Source organism: Physella acuta, unplaced genomic scaffold, assembly GCF_028476545.2.
Source record: "Physella acuta isolate Inbredline_101_S28 unplaced genomic scaffold, ASM2847654v3 ptg000917l, whole genome shotgun sequence".
In the NCBI taxonomy this organism is placed as follows: Eukaryota; Metazoa; Mollusca; class Gastropoda; family Physidae; genus Physella; species Physella acuta.
In genome coordinates, this window is record NW_026732434.1 from 147,702 (window position 1) to 163,388 (window position 15,687).

Sequence of the window (15,687 nt, forward strand, 5' to 3'; positions counted from 1 at the left end):
ATAAACAAAATAAATTCTTTTACCAGTGTTCGACCCCCCCCCCCCCTCCCCCTTGGAAAAAAAGTTTGAAAAAAAAAAACACTGGCCGGACACTTTCTTTCGGCACGGGTGTTTCTTTTATAGGGGGGGGGGGGGTCGATTCTAATGAGGTTAGTATTTTATCGTCCAGCATTAAGAACTATCATGCCGCGTTGAACGTCTCGCCTAGATCCGATCCATCCAGTGGCGTACGCAGGTGGGGGGGTTAGGGGGGCCATAACCCCCCCATAGGCCCCTCGGTATATATATATAAAGTATGAGGGGGGTGCAAATCGAAAGTTTGAGGGGGGTGCAAATCGAAAGTTTGAGGGGGGGGGGGTGCAAATCGAAAGTTTGAGGGGGGGGGGGTGCAAATCGAAAGTTTGAGAGGGGGTGGAAATCGAAAGTTTGAGGGGGGGGTGCAAATCGAAAGTTTGTCCCGGGTAAAAATTGGACCCCCCCCCCCCCCCCATTGAGACTATCCTGGCTACGCCACTGGATCCATCTATGCTTTATTTCATATTTCACTAAGGTATATTAATCACCTATCATTTGGTGATCTCATTTAGGGCAGCCTTTTGGACCACATCACATACATCCATTTAAAAAAAAAAAAAGACGTCTAAAATTCAAATTAAAATAAGAAATGTTTTTTATTTCAAATCATGTTTTTAATCAATGTTAGAATCCTTGATGAATCAGTTCAACTTTAAAGGCCTTTCATTTAGCCAAAATATTATAAAGTACTGAATTTCTATATTACATTACACTCTATTTTTTTTAAATGTTTACTAAGTATTAAAGCAAAGTTACATAGTCTGTTTAGTAAAATAGTATGAACTCATAATAACTTTTACAAAGCGGTTTTTGCCTCTTAACAATTCTGTTTAAAGTTTACTGTAGATTTAAAAAAAATGTTTTACAAGTTACTCTTGTATTCTCTATTTTAAAAAAAATTGAAATCGTGTTTTTAAGTCACACAATGGTTAATAGTATTTGTAATATGGATTTTCTAGGTCTTAATTACTCATCAAACAGAATGTAGATTATGATTAAAGTTAATACAATTTTAAAAAAATTATTTTAAACCAAAATATACCTGCAACTTCTGAAACTGTTTTGAACTCACACGTTTCTCTTTTAATTTAATCCCCTTTTATAGCGACTAAGCTTTTTGATACCTAACCTACTTTGAAAAACCAAAACTTAAAATTTGTCCCTCACTGAAAAATAAACTATCTTGGCGCCTCTATTATATTCTCTTATCCCATAAAATATATTTCGTAGTCATCTGCATATTTCTTAGGATAAAGGGTCCGTAAATTGCGTCACGGTTTTTTGACAATTTACCTCCCTTGATTATTTATAGACTACATTTCTGTTAAAGTGTGTGTGTTCCCTTTTGCACACCGCCCAGTCAGTACATTTTTACTGTAATCTTTTCAGTAATAATGACGATTGTATTTTGTAGAAATTTTATCATATTCATAACATTCATATCAACTAAACATTAAATTATTTTTTTGGTGTATTTTCCGGCAAAATTGATTGCGTTTTCTTCTCTATCTGCCGGATGTGACAGTCATCTGCTTAACCGGAACCACGCCTCTTGTACAGCCTGTTGCAAGCTTGCAGCTTCTTCTTGAACTCCACGTCATCCGTTATGCCGTCGACCATTTCCGCGATGACAGGCGCCGCCCTTGGTTTGAACTCCTCGATGGTCGCCGCCTCTGACACTGATTCCAGATCAGGCACAGCCGAGCCCCGACGGAGAACTATTCTTGACCTCAACTGTGGCATCTCTCCAAGGATGTCTTCCGGCATAGTCGACACACCCATGTTTGCGTTCGTTTCATTGTCTCGCTGAGACATGAAACTCTTTCCAGTTGTGCTCTCCATTTCGCTGAAGGAATTCCCCAGAAGATTATTCTCCCCTGCTTTAGAAAATCGGCGTAGTAACTCAAATCCTTGAACTGTGAGCTTCTCCTCAAGAATCGAGCTCCTTCGTGTAGCGCGTTCTTCTCTGGAATTCCGTCTGCTGTTACCAAACGATAACCCGTCTGCTACCGACGCCCGTCTGCTTGTCGTCACAACTTCCTCAAACTCCACATCAACCGGGCAGCGTTCGAGACCAAAATCTTCCTCCTTCAGTGAAGCTCTTCTGATGTTGATCCAATCCGCCAGTGGGATGCCTGTCAAGACTGACCCTCGTCTTAATCCAGTTTCGGTCAGGGCCGAGCCGCGTCTCATAGCAGAAAGATGAACCCCGCTGGACGGGAGGATGGTGGCCCCCTGTTTGAGCGGCAGTGGCACGGTGAGTTTATCGGATGGGTGGAAATCAAAGTCCCTGAGAACCTTCGCCACGACCATCTTGAGCTGCAGGAGAGCGAACCTCAAGCCCGCACAGGCCCGGGGTCCACCGCCGAATGGCATCCACGAGGCGGGGTGGCGTTTTTTTCTCTGCTCCGGCATAAATCTAGACAAATATACGGGTTAGGTTCAGATGTATGTTTAAGGTTAGGGTAAGTATTCGGGTTATGCGCTTCGGGAAACACAAAAACATGGAAGCCAATTTTTAAAAGAAATGTAAGCTAAAATGTGTATTATAGTATCATAGCTTTTTCTCCATCCTTCTTAATAAGCCAAAATTACCAGTCATTACGTTATGTTTATAATCAATTTTTGGAGCATGGTTTGATTATATTGTAAAATATGGAAGTCAGTATATGACCAAAATGTAGCTAAAACTTTTTTATTCCCTCCACCCCCATCCCTCACCTAGTGCTAATGGTGTTGCTAGGTCGGGTGTCACTTGGTGCAGCACCTAAAGGTGATTTAATCGTTTATTTAGAGGATCTCACCTCATTGGGTTGAAGCTGTACCTGACGCCCAAAAGAAAAACTACATCATGATACACAGGTGGTCTCACCACATTAGGTTAAAGCTGCGTGGATCAATAACACCCAAAAGAAAAACTACAACATGATACCCAGATGGTCTCACCTCATTGGGTTAAAGCTGTGTGGATCCTCGCCCCAATGTTTGGGGTCGTACTGCACGTCCCAGAGGTTTGCGTGCACGAGCATCCCAGCTGGGATCTTCAAGTTCCGGATGGTGCAGTCATGCATGCATTGTCTAGCGGTCACGCTTTGGAGAACATGGGTAATCATGTTAGATAAGAAATTCTTAAGTTTTTGTATGAGGAAATAAACGAAAATGACATTTTGAGATAATGGTCTTCATATAAATTTTAATAGTCCTACAAAATCACAAAGATTTTGTGAAAACCGTGAAAACATTTTACATGATGATTAATTACGAATATTTTTTTTAATTTAGGGTTGGTGTTAGGGTTAGAGTTAATACTAAAGTTACGTTATTTTAGCTAAAATTTCCGGGGGGGGGGGGGGACACTGTTTAAAAGTATATATGTTCTATACACATTCCATTTCATTAGGGGGAGGGGTGCGGTAGACTTTGGGGGGGGGCGAAGAGATGCCTGGAAGAAACTTTGCTTATAACAATGGCACCAAAACTAAAACCAATCCTAACAACATCTGGGTCTTTGAATTTGTTTAGAACTAACCCTGTCCAAAATTTTATACTACCGATGTGTAAAAAAGGCCTAAAAACTGATATAGCTATACGTACGTGCTTGCCAGTGGGTACTTCCTCAGGGTTTCCCAAATGACGTAATCCAGGTAGGTCAACTTCTTCAGATCGTCGTACTCGATGTTGCTGTACCCCCGGGGCAAGACCGTCATCACCTCGTGACGTAGCCGCTGCTGGATCTGGGGGTTGAGGGAGAGCTCGAAGAAGATGTAGGCCAGGGTGGTGCTCGTCGTCTCGTAGCCGGCCAGTAGGAAGAGTAGGGCGTGGGACACGATTTCCTGGGGGTGGAGAGAAAGTTAGGGGGTGGGACGTGATTTCCTGGGGGTGGAGAGAAAGTTAGGGGGTGGGGCACGATTTCCTGGGGGTGGAGAGAAGGTTAGGGCGTGGGACACGATTTCCTGGGGGGTGGAGAGAAGGTTAGGGCGTGGGACACGATTTCCGGGGGTGGAGAGAAAGTTAGAGGGTGGTGTGGGACACGATTTCCGGGGGGTGGAGAGAAGGTTAGGGCGTGGGACACGATTTCCTGGGGGTGGAGAGAAGGTTAGGGCGTGGGACACGATTTCCGGGGGTGGAGAGAAAGTTAGAGGGTGGTGTGGGACACGATTTCCGGGGGGTGGAGAGAAGGTTAGGGCGTGGGACACGATTTCCGGGGGTGGAGAGAAAGTTAGGGAGTGGTGTGGGACTCGATTTCCGGGGGGGGGGGGGGGTGGAGAGAAATTTAGGGGATGGGACACGATTTCCTGGGGGTGGAGTGAAAGTTAAGGGTGGGACACGATTTCCGGGGGGTGGAGAGAAAGTTAGGGGGTGGGACACGATTTCCTGGGGGTGGAGAGAAAGTTAGGGGGTGGGGCACGATTTCCTGGGGGTGGAGAGGAAGTTAGGGCGTGGCGTTGGACACGATTTCCGGGGGGTGGAGAGAAAGTTAGGGCGTGGGACACGATTTCCTGGGGGTGGAGAGAAAGTTAGGGCGTGGCGTTGGACACGATTTCCGGGGGGTGGAGAGAAAGTTAGGGCGTGGGACACGATTTCCTGGGGGTGGAGAGAAGGTTAGGGGATGGGTCACGATTTCCTGGGGGTGGAGAGAAAGTTAGGGGATGGGTCACGATTTCCTGGGGGTGGAGAGAAGGTTAGGGCGTGGGACACGATTTCCTGGGGGTGGAGAGAAAGTTAGGGCGTGGGACACGATTTCCTGGGGGTGGAGAGAAAGTTAGGGGGTGGGACGTGATTTCCTGGGGGTGAAGAGAAAGTTAGGGCGTGGGACACGTCTTCCTGGGGATGGAGAGAAAGTTAGGCGTGGGACACGATTTCCTGGGGGTGGAGAGAAAGTTAGGGCGTGGGACACGATTTCCTGGGGGTGGAGAGAAAGTTAGGGGGTGGGACACGATTTCCTGGGGATGGAGAGAAAGTTAGGGCGTGGGACACGATTCCCCGGGGGTGGAGAGAAAATTAGGGCGTGGGACACGATTTCCTGGGGGTGGAGAGAAAGTTAGGGGGTGGGACACGATTTCCTGGGGATGGAGAGAAAGTTAGGGCGTGGGACACGATTCCCCGGGGGTGGAGAGAAGGTTAGAGCGTGGGACACGATTTCCTGGGGGTGGAGAGAAAGTTAGGGGGTGGCGTGGGACACGATTTCCTGGGGGTGGAGAGAAAGTTAGGGCGTGGGACACGATTTCCTGGGGGTGGGACACGATTTCCTGGGGGTGGAGAGAAAGTTAGGGGGTGGCGTGGGACACGATTTCCTGGGGGTGGAGAGAAAGTTAGGGCGTGGGACACGATTTCCTGGGGGTGGAGAGAAAGTTAGGGGGTGGGACACGATTTCCCGGGGGGGGGGGGGGGTGGAGAGAAGGTTAGAGCGTGGGACACGATTTCCTGGGGGTGGAGAGAAAGTTAGGGGGTGGCGTGGGACACGATTTCCTGGGGGTGGAGAGAAAGTTAGGGCGTGGCGTGGGACTCGATTTCCGGGGGGTGGAGAGAAAGTTAGGGCGTGGGACACGATTTCCTGGGGGTGGAGAGAAAGTTAGGGCGTGGCGTGGGACTCGATTTCCGGGGGGTGGAGAGAAAGTTAGGGCGTGGGACACGATTTCCTGGGGGTGGAGAGAAAGTTAGGGCGTGGCGTGGGACTCGATTTCCGGGGGGTGGAGAGAAAGTTAGAGGGTGGGACACGATTTCCTGGGGGTGGAGAGAAAGTTAGGGCGTGGGACGCGATTTCTGGGGGTGGAGGGAAAGTTAGGGGGTGGGACACGATTTCCTGGGGGTGGAGAGAAAGTTAGGGTTCCTGGGGGTGGAGAGAAAGTTAGGGGGTGGGGCACTATTTCCTGGGGGTGGAGAGAAAGTTAGGGGGTGGGACACGATTTCCTAGGGGTGGAGAGAAAGTTAGGGGGGTGGCGTGGGACACGATTTCCTGGGGGTGGAGAGAAAGTTAGGGGTGGGACACGATTTCCTGGGGGTGGAGAGAAAGTTAGGTGGTGGGACACGATTTCCTGGGGGTGGAGAGAAAGTTAGGGGGTGGGACACGATTTCCTGGGGGTGGAGAGAAAGTTAGGGGGTGGGACACGATTTCCTGGGGGTGGAGAAAAAGTTAGGGGGTGGGACACGATTTCCTGGGGGTGGAGAGAAAGTTAGGGCGTGGCGTGGGACACGATTTCCTGGCGGTGGGGAGAAAGTTAGGGGTGGGACGCGATTTCCTGGGGGTGGGGAGAAAGTTAGGGGGTGGGACGCGATTTCCTGGGGGTGGGGAGAAAGTTAGGGCGTGAGACGCGATTTCCTGGGGGTGGGGAGAAAGTTAGGGGGTGGGACGCGATTTCCTGGGGGTGGAGAGAAGGTTAGGGGTGGGACGCGATTTCCGGGGGTGGAGAGAATGTTAGGGGGTGTGACACGATTTCCTTGGGGTGGAGAGAAAGTTAGGGGGTGGAGTGTAGGGCGTGGGACATGATTTCCTGGGTGTGGAGAGAAATTTAGGGGGTGGCGTGGGACTCGTTTTGCTGGGGGTGGAGAGAAAGTTAGGGGTGGCGTGTGAGGCCTGGGACACGATTTCCTAGGGGTAAAAAAATGTTAGGGCGTGGGAAACGTTTACCTGGGGGAGGAGAGAAAGTTAGAGGGTGGCGTGGAACTCGATATTCGGGGGGGTGGAGAGAAAATCATGGGTTGTCGTGGTCGAAATTTGATCCCGCGATTGCTTACATGTCTTGCGTTTACTTTTCCGAGATGAAATCATACGTCATTAGGTGATTCTACCAAGCTCTTGGCGCAAACTGAACGAACAATACAATACCTTTATAACAGTGGTTCTTAAACTAGGTTCGATCGAACATCAGGATTTCGTTGGGTCAATCTCAGTGGTTCAGCGGAGGTTGGTACACACCCTATTCACGATCGGATTTTGTCAGTACGGACGATGTAAGTATTTAGAAGTGTTCTGTGAATGAAACTGGTGGAGTTCCAGATGCGTAGCGACCCTTCCCGGCGCCCGGGGACAAACTTTCAATTTGCACCCCCCCCCCCCCTCTCAAACTTTCGATTTGCACACCCCCCCCCCTTCAGACTTGATTTGCAACCCCCCCCCCCTCAAACTTTCTATTACTTTTTCCAACCCATTTTTGGCGCCCCCTAAGGTCGGCGCCCGGGGACATATGTCCCCCCCCTGCCCCCCCCCCCCCCTCCATCGCTACGCCTCTGTGGAGTTCAGTTCCTCTAAAATGCTCAAGAACCTCTGATTTATAACCCGAGGTCACTTATCAAGTGTTACCTCACATGTTATATAATTTACTTCTAGGTATTTTATTATTTTTGTCTTATGACTTGAAGGGGACCTGCCAAGACTTTTTTTTTTATTCAGGCTCACGACCTAACTAGGGGTTAAGATAGCAATCAGGGATGGGGTTGTGATAAGATTCTTACAAAAGAAACAGCTTCAATACGTAGGTCTTGGCGACTTTCTTCTAAATACCTCGTTTGTCATAGATCTCAAAGTTTTCTTGTACGGGTTATTGATCTTCGCCTCCTCCGTCTCCAGTTGGATGAAGCTACTTGCATCAAACTGGGCGTCCAACATTTGCTGCATCAAGTCGGCTCGTCCCTTCTGTAGAGGCGAGTTTTAAAAAAAACATTTAAATAAAAAGGTAATTTTATTCTTTAAAAAATAAAGAATACTTTATTAGTTGGGCGTAAAGTACAATTTCAATGATGCATCGAAGCGCGTGAATATTTCAGGGCGAACTAGAATTTGACCAATATGATCATCAGTTAAAGTTAATAAAGGAAGATGACTCGCTTTGATTATGTCAGGGGAGGTAAACAAAAATCATAACCTTGTTCACATATATTTTATTGTCAAGCGTCTAGATAGGCCACCCGATGAGCCTAATTATTAGTTCTCTGCGTCTGAAGCCATCAGCTTATGGGTGCATGGAGGTGCTGGGCCCTCTCCCCCCCCCCCCCCCCCATTACAAAATCAAAATACCAAGGACTAGAGTCACTTAAGTTAACTCTCAACCGTCATAAATACCAGCAACAATTAATTACACATCTATCGCTAATCGTATCATATTCTACCAGTGGCGTAGGAAGGATTTCGTTATGAGAGGCGGGGGGGGGGGGGGGGGGGGGGGGTGTTCAAAATCGAGTTCAATATTTCTCTCTAGTTTAACACTTACATCCGCCATATTTCTCAATACTTTAATGACTTAAACCCTCAAATTTCTCTCTAAAAACTTACATCCGCCATATTTCTCTCTAAAAGCTTACGTCCTCCATATTTCTCCCTAAATACTCACGTCCGCCATATTTCTCTCTACATACTTACATCCGCCATATTTCTCCCTATTTTAAGACTTACGTCCACCATATTTCTCCCTATTTTAAGGCTTACATCCGCCATATTTCTCCCTAAAAGCTTACGTCCTCCATATTTCTCCCATCTCTAAAAACTCACGTCCGCCATATTTCTCTCTACATACTTACATCCGCCATATTTCTCCCTATTTTAAGACTTACGTCCGCCATATTTCTCCCTATTTTAAGACTTACGTCCGCCATATTTCTCCCTATTTTAAGACTTACGTCCGCCATATTTCTCCCTATTTTAAGACTTACGTCCGCCATATTTCTCCCTATTTTAAGACTTACGTCCGCCATATTTCTCCCTATTTTAAGACTTACGTCCGCAATATTTCTCCCTATTTAAACACTTACATCCGCCATATTTCTCTCTAAAAACTTCCGTTCGCCATATTTCTCCCTATTTTAAGACTTACACCCGCCATATTTCTCCCTAAAAGCTTACGTCCTCCATATTTCTCCCATCTCTAAAAACTCACGTCCGCCATATTTCTCTCTAAAAACTCACGTCCGCCATATTTCTCTCTAAAAACTCACGTCCGCCATATTTTTCTCTACATACTTACATCCGCCATATTTCTCCCTATTTTAAGACTTACGTCCGCAATATTTCTCCCTATTTAAACACTTACATCCGCCATATTTCTCCCTAAAAACTTCCGTCCGCCATATTTCTCCCTATTCTAACACACGTCCGCCATACTTCTCATAATTCTAACACTTCCATCCGCCATATTTCTCCCTATTCTAACACTTACATCAGCCATATTTCTCCTCATGACAACAACCTCCCTCATCTTGTCCTCCAACCAAAATACCGGGTTGAACTGGATGTTGTGGAGAAACTTGTAAATGTGGATCCAAATCACGTGCAAGGTTGGGAAAAGAACTGGGAGAAATACATTTTTAAATGTTGTTAATTAACTGTGTTCACTCCTCTTTGATTGGGTATCTTAGACCTTCCATATTGTAATTAATTTTATGTAGTATAATGCCACACAAATTTTTGTATTATGTGCATATTTTACTTTTATTTTTAATTGCGTAACGCCATATTTCTTTTTGTTTTTTTTTCAGGTTTTTTTAATTGTTGTTTTCCGAGATCAGGGGCGTGCAACACAGAGGCGTAGCGAGGGGGTGCGGGGGGGACATATGTCCCCGGGCGCCGACCTTAGGGGGCGCCAAATTGAAAGTTTGAGGAGGGGGGGTTGCAAATGAAAAGTTCGAGGGGTGGTGCAAATCGAAAGTTTGAGGAGGGGGGTGCAAATGAAAAGTTCGAGAGGGGGTTGCAAATCGAAAGTTTGAGGGGGGGGGGGGGTGCAAATGAAAAGTTCGAGGGGGGGTGCAAATCGAAAATTTGCTCCCGAGGGGGGCGCCAAATTGAAAGTATGTCCCCGGGCGCCGGGAAGGGTCGCTACGCCTCTGCTGCAACATTTTTGGAGATCTCTCTTTCAAACAGACACTTTCGGCTTATTAGAAGTTGCAATCTGCTTATTTCTATATTAGACACTAATAAAAAAAAATCAGATAATTTTAATATTGTTTCAATTTATTAAAAAATGTATCATTCACGATAAGATCCAATTTGCTTTATCAGACGTTTTTAACAGATGTCTCTATTTCTTTTTGTTAAAATATAAAGCTATTTCGATTGTTTAAAATTCAATTCGATTTTTATTGTCTGAAACTGAATTGCGATTTTAGTTTCCTAAAACTCAAATTATATTTTATCTGTCAAAAGCAATTTCCGACAGAATGTTCCAACTTATAAAAGAAACAACTCACATCCCAACAAATAGAGCCAAGGCATTTTGGCCGTGTCGTCAATGACACCCTTGCAGTGCTTCAAAAACATGTCGTCAGGGTTTTTCAAAGAGTTTCTTTCAATGCCAACTTCACATCTTAATATAGTGTCCAGGGTAAGGCGACGGAATAGACTGAAAATTTAAAGACGAAAAAGTAAAAAAAATTACTTTAAAATTATTTGGTTTATTATCCTTGCAGTGAATATAATGTGTAAAAAATATTTTCAAGATCATTTTCATATTAAAAAAATTAATAGTTCGTTATTAAATAAAATTTCATTTCTGAATATTTCTGATCTTTTATTTTAAAAAAATAATACTTGATTTCTTTAAAATACACTAATTGGTCTCGAGCTTGTTAATGCCGTAAACATGCCTAATCTGACCCTAAAACTAGCAGTTGTACGAAAGTCTTAGCCCTGCCCGTAACTGAGTTGTGTTCAAAGTTTCTTTCAGACATCCCCCCTTCCCCTTCCCACCCCTCCCCGCCCGAAGAACGGTTGCTGCCCCCACCTTACGAATGAAATTAATCTATATAGAAAATATATACTTTTACCTGTGTCCGTCCCCCTCCTCCAGAAAATGTACTCCGCCCCCCCCCCCCCCCCCCCTGATAATTCACGTGCCCCCCCCCCTCCCCCCCTTCGGAGAAAAATGTCTGAAAGAAACACTGCTCAACATAACATTGAAATGTTACCCTTTATAAAGTTTGTAACCTGAAGGGCTAACCGGTGGAACTAGTGACCACCTGACTTACTCAACAAGCTCGACCGTCTTGTGTGACGTGGCGTTGGCCGTGTCCCTGATGACGTCAAGGAGGTGGTTGATGCACTCGTTTACTGTTGGCGTCATCTGGAATTGGGGGGGGGGTATGGCGGGGTGGGGGAGTGGTGGGGGTGAAGGTTAGAGAGGAATGTGGGGAAAGAATAAAACAAAAACAACTCAATATTGGTTTAGGCGCGTGAAATGTTTTGTATTTAAAAACGTAAATTCCGTCCACAGATGGCTATTAGTATCTTACCTGAATACATTAATTAATTAACTATAGTTAACTAGTTACCTATTTTTTTTTAATATTAGGTCTAAGTTTTAGATGGACTAAATTACTATGCAAAGATGCGGATGCGAATATGAATTGTTTTATTTGTTTAAACGGCCAATGTGAAAAAAGGCCTTTGTGCCTACAATTGTAACCGTTGTTTGAATAAATTTGAATTTGAATAAATTTGAATATGACTAGTGATACAATACGCTTGGCGTCGAGCAAAGACCCACAGCTACTTCCTATACAGAACATTCCAGACCTTTCTTATCTTGGCCGCGGAGAAGGCAGGGTTGACCACGGACCTGAGCCGCTTCCATCTCTTGCCCCTGGCGAAAAACATGTGGACGTCTTCGTCTTTGTCTGGGTCGACCTGGACCGGCCACAGCTGACGAGAAAAACAAAATCACCAACGGAAAAATGAAAATTGTTTGTTTATTTCTACGGTATATCTCTTCCACAGATTATTTAAACTCCGATTTTCAAGGCTCTAAAGTGTTGTTTTCTTTAATATTTTTGGATTAGGCATTTGGTGCAATGGTATTGCTGTGTAATAATGATAGGAGTCATTGCATTGCCACGAATCGTTTTATCATGGTGCCTTCGTTATTTAGCATACACCATTGTTTAGGTACTAATCTCGAAAAAGAAAACCAGAAGATAACTGGAATAAGTGCAGTCTGGTTCTGGATATGTATATAATTATATATAAAACCAGGCATTAAATTGCCTATAAAGTATTTTTCTAGCTTATAAAATATCACGCTCTACCAACAAAAAGAACTGCATTTATTCCTATTCACTACTCTTTACTCTTTACGTTCTCTGTTTTATCTTTGTTCTCTGTAATTAACATCGAATGCTACCAATCCCTAAATACACAGACATACACATAAAGTGAGAGAGAGAGAGAACCAATGTAAAGTGGACCTCACCTTACGGGCGTGGAAATTGTTGAACTGTTTGATGAAGACTTCCTCTAGCATGACCACATCAGACGTCACCAATACTGGGGTCGGTCCTTCATAGTAGCTGAAAAATGTTAAGTACAACATTCTAAAACTGGGAACAGAAAAATGTTAAGTACAACATTCTAAAACTGAGAGCTGAAAAATGTTAAGTACAACATTCTAAAACTGAGAGCTGAACAATGTTTAGTACAACATTCTAAAACTGAGAGCTGAAAAATGTTAAGTACAACATTCTAAAACTGAGAGCTGAAAAATGTTAAGTACAACATTCTAAAACTGAGAGCTGAACAATGTTTAGTACAACATTCTAAAACTGAGAGCTGAAAAATGTTAAGTACAACATTCTATAACTGGTGGCGGTCCTTTTTACTAGCGGAAAAATGTTTAGCACAACATTCTAACACTGGGAACTGGAAAATGTTTTGTACAACATTATAAAATTAGGAGCTAAAAAATGTTAAGAACAACATTCTAAAACGAGTCGGTTCTTATTAGTAACTGAAAAATATTTTGTACAACATTCTAAAACTGGAAATTGGAAAATGTTAAGTACAACATTCTATAACTGGGAGCTGAAAAATGTTTTGTACAACATTCTCTAACTGGGAGCTGAAAAATGTTTTGTACATCATTTTAAAACTGGGAGCTTAAAAATGTTAAGTACAACATTCTATAACTGAGAGCTGAAAAATGTTTTGTACATCATTTTAAAACTGGGAGCTTAAAAATGTTAAGTACAACATTCTAGCCTAGCATAGCCTACCCCAATATTTACCGATATTCTTATTTTAAATATCTTAGTTTATACTAATAGCAATCATATGGCGCAATCAAAATATATTTCTGTTTTATTTTAGTTTTAGTTTTTACTATTATTTAAAAGTTATTTTGTGTGTCAAATATTGTTTTAATAAGTAATGAAAGTATTTTTTTTTTAAATCCTGAAATTTGGGACAAGCAGCTAAAGAATGGGATGCGTTTTTACAGACTCATCTGAGTAGAGCGTGATATATTTTTGTTTGACGTCACTTTTCTTACACTCCCTCCATCTCATTTTGTCACAATGATCCCCCACATTCACGCAGTCATATCACCACCACCACATACATGCGCTACTCTGCTTTAAAAGATGCATGAATTCATTTACGTTGGCTCTACAGTTCTAAAAATTACATTTTACCTTCACATCAAGGTTTGTTTAAATCTTACCCGAATGTCTCACCATACTTGACTCGCCACTCTTGGTGCTTCTTGTACAGCGGCTACAGATCAGACAAATGTATAAACAATATGACTTTACATTCTGCCATGTTTTACTTTTTGAAACTATTTAACGTTTTCTCTTATAACTAAAAAATAAATAAATGTTATAGTTTTCTTCAAGGACCAAGAAGATGTTCAGACGGGGTGAAATGATAATGTTTAATTAATCAGAAGACTGGGATAATGTTCAAATGTGGGTCCAGGATAAATTTTAGTTATAGACACTGATAATGCTCAACCAAAGGTCCCTGATAATGGGATGGGCGTAACATTTTTCTTTGCTACAAATAGTATTCTGTCTAAAATAAACACACAAAACCTAAAACTCTTACACTAACACCAGGGCGTTTTGCCGTAAATCTGGGTGAGCTGTTTCGACCTTACCGTTGTCCGGAATTCCAATAGATTGCCAAACAAGAAGTTTGGCTCAGGGCCTGGGATCCCCAGCTTTTTGAAAATGGTCATCGTCTCTTTCCGGAGCCTGCGGGTTTTCAAAGAGCGCAAGAATTGAATGATAGACGAAAGTTGTGGAGTATAAAAGAAAACATTGTCTAGAAACCGAACTAGACTTTCATTGACATTTGATGGTGTGTTGAAGAGATAGAGAGATGTGGCACTGAGATTTTCTTTTCATTACAGGGTGAAATTGAGAGTTTATTTATATAAAAATGCATGTACAGTGGTTAAATAAAAATGTAACCCATCTAACTATATAAGAATTTCTTTTAGACATTTTTTCTCAGAAGGGGTGGGGGCAATAGAAACGTATTAGGGTGGGGTGTGCAATTGCATTTTCCTGGGGACAGACACTGATTAAAGTATATATTTTCTATATACATTATATATATATATATATATATATATATATATATATATATATATATATATATATATATATATATATATATATATATATATATATATTCCATTTTGTTTGGGGGCGGTGGATGTGCTCCGGTGGGCACTGGGGATGGGGGTCATTGCTTCAATCCCTTCGGAGATATGCATGAAACAAACTGAGCTATATAGAACAACATACACTTCGCATATCATTTTGAATTTGTGAAGGTCGGACATTTTTATTCAACTAAAATCTTTTTTTTTAATATAATGTATAGTAAACCAACAAGAGTTGACGGAGTGGTCGAACGGTAGAGCTCACGGCCGCTACCTCGAAAGTCGCGAGTTCGGATTCCGAGCTCGTGTCTGTAGAACGTCTCTGAGTCCACCCAGCTCTGATGGGTACCTGACTCACGTTAGGGAAGCACAGGCAAATGTCCATAGTGCCGACCACACTGTCTCTCAAAGGCCGATATCATTGTCTCTACATCTGCATCATGTGTCTTGGGCACGAACAGGAAAAGATGATGATAAAACCAACATGAAGGAAAGATTTTTACAAAAAATATAGCATTACATACCTATAAAACACATAGCCCAAAAGCACTGTAATGCCCAGCAGTGTTGATGTAATAAGCATCTTGGGTTTTGTTGTTTCGTTAGTTTTCTTAGGTTAAGGTTTAAATTTTCAATTATCTACTTTAGAATATAGTTCACGACATTTGGCCGGAGTGTAGGCCAAATTTTTAAACTGCAGTTGAAACACTCGCATTCATTAAATACCATTCTCGAGGTTCCGTTGCCATACAGAATCCACCAATGAAAAGGCGTTGTTCACGTTGTGACGTCAACGTGGAGATAATCGAGTGATCGTCTGACCAATGGAGACTTGGTCGAGTGGGGGTGGGAACTCTCCAGCGACTCGAGGGAGGCTGGCATGAAGTAGCTTGTTTTAAACTTTACTGTTCAAGGGCGTTCATTTTTACGTTGCTTTCCTGCCAATGCCCTCGGTAGTTTTATTTTATTTACTTCGCTATCATACTTCTTACCAGAACACAATGTCACGGACGTTTTTGTTTGAAGTCATTATTTGTGGAGTTTCGCGATTCACTCTTTCTCCGGTCCAGAGTTTCCTTCAGACATCTCTTGGGTGGGGGGGGGGGGGGTTGTATTGTTTCTTACCCCCGAACGAAATAAAATTTATGAAGTAAATATATACTTTGACCAGTGTCAGCTCCACACCACCCCAATATCCTCCACCCTCATATCCCCCCCCCCCCACACACACACACAAAATTCA

At 43.3% G+C, this 15,687-nt stretch overlaps 1 protein-coding gene across 1 annotated transcript; it reads right to left on the reverse strand.

Annotated features, from left to right (window-relative positions):
- Nucleotides 1-1,466: 1,466 nt before the first annotated feature.
- Nucleotides 1,467-15,134, reverse strand: LOC131953362 (cytochrome P450 3A43-like). The gene is made up of 12 exons (XM_059316518.1): nucleotides 14,969-15,134; nucleotides 13,932-14,028; nucleotides 13,494-13,546; nucleotides 12,249-12,345; nucleotides 11,576-11,701; nucleotides 11,029-11,123; nucleotides 10,252-10,403; nucleotides 9,225-9,355; nucleotides 7,577-7,708; nucleotides 3,670-3,908; nucleotides 3,022-3,165; nucleotides 1,467-2,494 (listed from the first exon to the last, which is right to left on the reverse strand). Exons 1-12 carry the CDS (start codon nucleotides 15,025-15,027, stop codon nucleotides 1,609-1,611), a joined length of 2,211 nt encoding a protein of 736 aa, XP_059172501.1. The 5' UTR covers nucleotides 15,028-15,134; the 3' UTR covers nucleotides 1,467-1,608.
- Between the last annotated feature and the right edge of the window lie 553 nt (nucleotides 15,135-15,687).

What these genes read in the sequence shown, in the direction of transcription:
- LOC131953362 (XM_059316518.1), bottom strand. Translation starts at nt 15,027, where the DNA reads ATGCTTATTACATCAACACTGCTGGGCATTACAGTGCTTTTGGGCTAT. An exon ending in ACAATTTCCACGCCCGTAAG is followed by an intron (nt 11,702 to 12,248) that starts GTGAGGTCCACT and finishes TTTTCTCGTCAG; the next exon opens with CTGTGGCCGGTCCAGGTCGA. An exon ending in AAGACGGTCGAGCTTGTTGA is followed by an intron (nt 10,404 to 11,028) that starts GTAAGTCAGGTG and finishes TTAAATTTTCAG; the next exon opens with TCTATTCCGTCGCCTTACCC.